This window comes from Lycium ferocissimum, chromosome 11 (genome assembly GCF_029784015.1).
Source record: "Lycium ferocissimum isolate CSIRO_LF1 chromosome 11, AGI_CSIRO_Lferr_CH_V1, whole genome shotgun sequence".
NCBI classification, from domain to species: Eukaryota; Viridiplantae; Streptophyta; class Magnoliopsida; order Solanales; family Solanaceae; genus Lycium; species Lycium ferocissimum.
Genome location: NC_081352.1, coordinates 24,000,218 through 24,002,345, shown reverse-complemented (window position 1 = coordinate 24,002,345; position 2,128 = coordinate 24,000,218). Strand labels below are relative to the sequence as shown.

Here is a 2,128-nt window from a genome sequence, read left to right as displayed (position 1 = left end):
TTTCGCAGCGCCTCAACAAATAGTTGATTCCATTTATTTTGAGTGTTGAAGACACCAAACTATACAACCAAATAAATGTTCTCGCAAAAAGTTGTTTCATGGAAATATGCCAAAAGCTCCAACCAGACATGGAGTAATGATGTCCATTAAATATGCAATGTATTTTCCAATATTTTACAAAAGAAACAGAATCGAACAGCACTTACGAAAAATGTATAAAGCGGAATCTAATAAGTCATTAGTTACGCAATCATCATTCATCTGAGCTTTTTGCAGCCTGCATTCCTATTGTATACTTGGTTGGTTTTATTCTTTCTTTGACATGGGACATACAAGGCTTTCAAGGTAGATTTCACTCCCATTACAGGAACCAAAGTTAGTAACCTTTGCATATTTTATTGAGTCACCCTTTGGATCATATATCATCAAAGTTGATCCAAACACAAGCAGAATTTCACCTTTATTTGACATGAAAAAGGATCGTACAAGCCCATACCTCTCAATATCAAAACGAAATTTGATAGTATACATTCTTGTCCAAGACTCTTTAACCCCATACTCCTCCATAACCCACACATTTGCGCAAGTATGATCATAACAGAGTACAGAAAGATCATTTCCCAACACTCCTATCTTAAAAGTAAAACCTCGTTCTACACAAGAAGGTTGCTCTATCTTTCCCCATTTCTCATCAGCCATATCAATCGAAATGATACCTGCAGTCGTAGCCCAATGAACCTTTCCATATAACAACTTACTTGGATAAACAAATCGCATCTTACCCGGAAAAGCATCCTTACTTCTCCAAGAATCACTGCTTAGACTATATATTCCGACCTCGACGTGATCCAAACTGTCATATTCGTAAAGACGAAATATACCTACCACCTTATAATCATCACGGAACTCATCATATCCAAAACCATATGTGACACATCTAATAGTACTCTTCAACCTAGGTTTATAATCAGGAAATTTCTTGTACTTTCTAATTGCTGGGTTCCATAGAAGCAATTCCTTTGCTCCACTGGAAAGAAAAACCAATCCATTAACGGAACCCACAATCCGTAAACTGTGGCCGTTTTTCACCAGACAATCCAAGTCAGATGCCTCGGTAACAGACTCATAAATTAAAGACCTAAAAGAACAACCCTTAAGAGGGTACTTAGGCTGGTTATATCTCAACATAAGCTTATGGTGGCTGTTGTTCTCGTTATTAGCTGATAATCTAAGATGGGTTTTGATAAATGCATGGTTAGAGATTAATGCAAGCCAAGATTTTGAAACACACGTGAGTCGAAGGAGGGATTTCACTGGTAACCGTAAGAGGATTTCATTTATGAGTTCTGGTGGAAGGTTAGGAATACTCAACCTCGACGAATCTTGCATTGAAGTTGCCATGGAAAAGGTTAGTACGAGGATTTTTGTATCTGTGGAGTTTTTAGCTGAACATAAATACACAAAACCTCGTACTAACCTTTTCCATAGCAAAATTGGAGAGCGTTTTGTTTTTAGTTAAAATTGTGGAGTAGGTTTATTTTGGTCCTTAGAATATAGTCTTGAGAATTTTTAATCCCTTAAGTTTGTTAAAGTGGAGCACCTGTGGTCCAACTAACTAAATGGACTTACTAAAAACATTGTAAAAACTCGACCGACTTGCGGACTGGCCGACTCGAACAGTTTGATCCCAATTTTTTTTTAGTTTTCTTTTTAATTAAATCGATCGAGCTCGATCAATTATTTTGCTCAAAGAATTGGAAAACTAAAGAAACTGACCGAGCTCGGTCATTTAAATATTTCGTAAAAATACTTTTAGTATAACTGATCGAGCTCGATCAGCTTTATTTAAAAATTAAAATATATTTTGAGAAACCGACCCAACTCGAACAGTTTTTTAGTCAAAACTTTGTTCATAGATTTACATAAATTGACCGAAGAACTGACCAAGTTCAGTCGATTTTTCATTTTCTGGTTTTTGGCGCAAAAAAAAAGAAAAAAGAAAATGACCAAGCTGAGTCAATTTTATTTTTAAAAAGATTTAAAACAATTGGGATCAAGACCGAGTCAATTGTTTTCTCAATCGGTTGAAAAGTCGGTTGATTTTTTTCAATTGATTTTAACCGTTTTT

General features: G+C 35.6%; 1 protein-coding gene across 1 annotated transcript; it reads right to left on the bottom strand.

Moving 5' to 3' along the window:
* Positions 1–202: 202 nt before the first annotated feature.
* LOC132037992 (F-box/kelch-repeat protein At3g23880-like) lies at positions 203–1,437 on the bottom strand. The gene has a single exon (XM_059428707.1). The coding sequence runs from the start codon at positions 1,399–1,401 to the stop codon at positions 307–309; it is 1,095 nt and encodes a 364-aa protein (XP_059284690.1). The 5' UTR covers positions 1,402–1,437; the 3' UTR covers positions 203–306.
* Between the last annotated feature and the right edge of the window lie 691 nt (positions 1,438–2,128).

What these genes read in the sequence shown, in the direction of transcription:
- LOC132037992 (XM_059428707.1), bottom strand. Translation starts at nt 1,401, where the DNA reads ATGGCAACTTCAATGCAAGATTCGTCGAGGTTGAGTATTCCTAACCTT.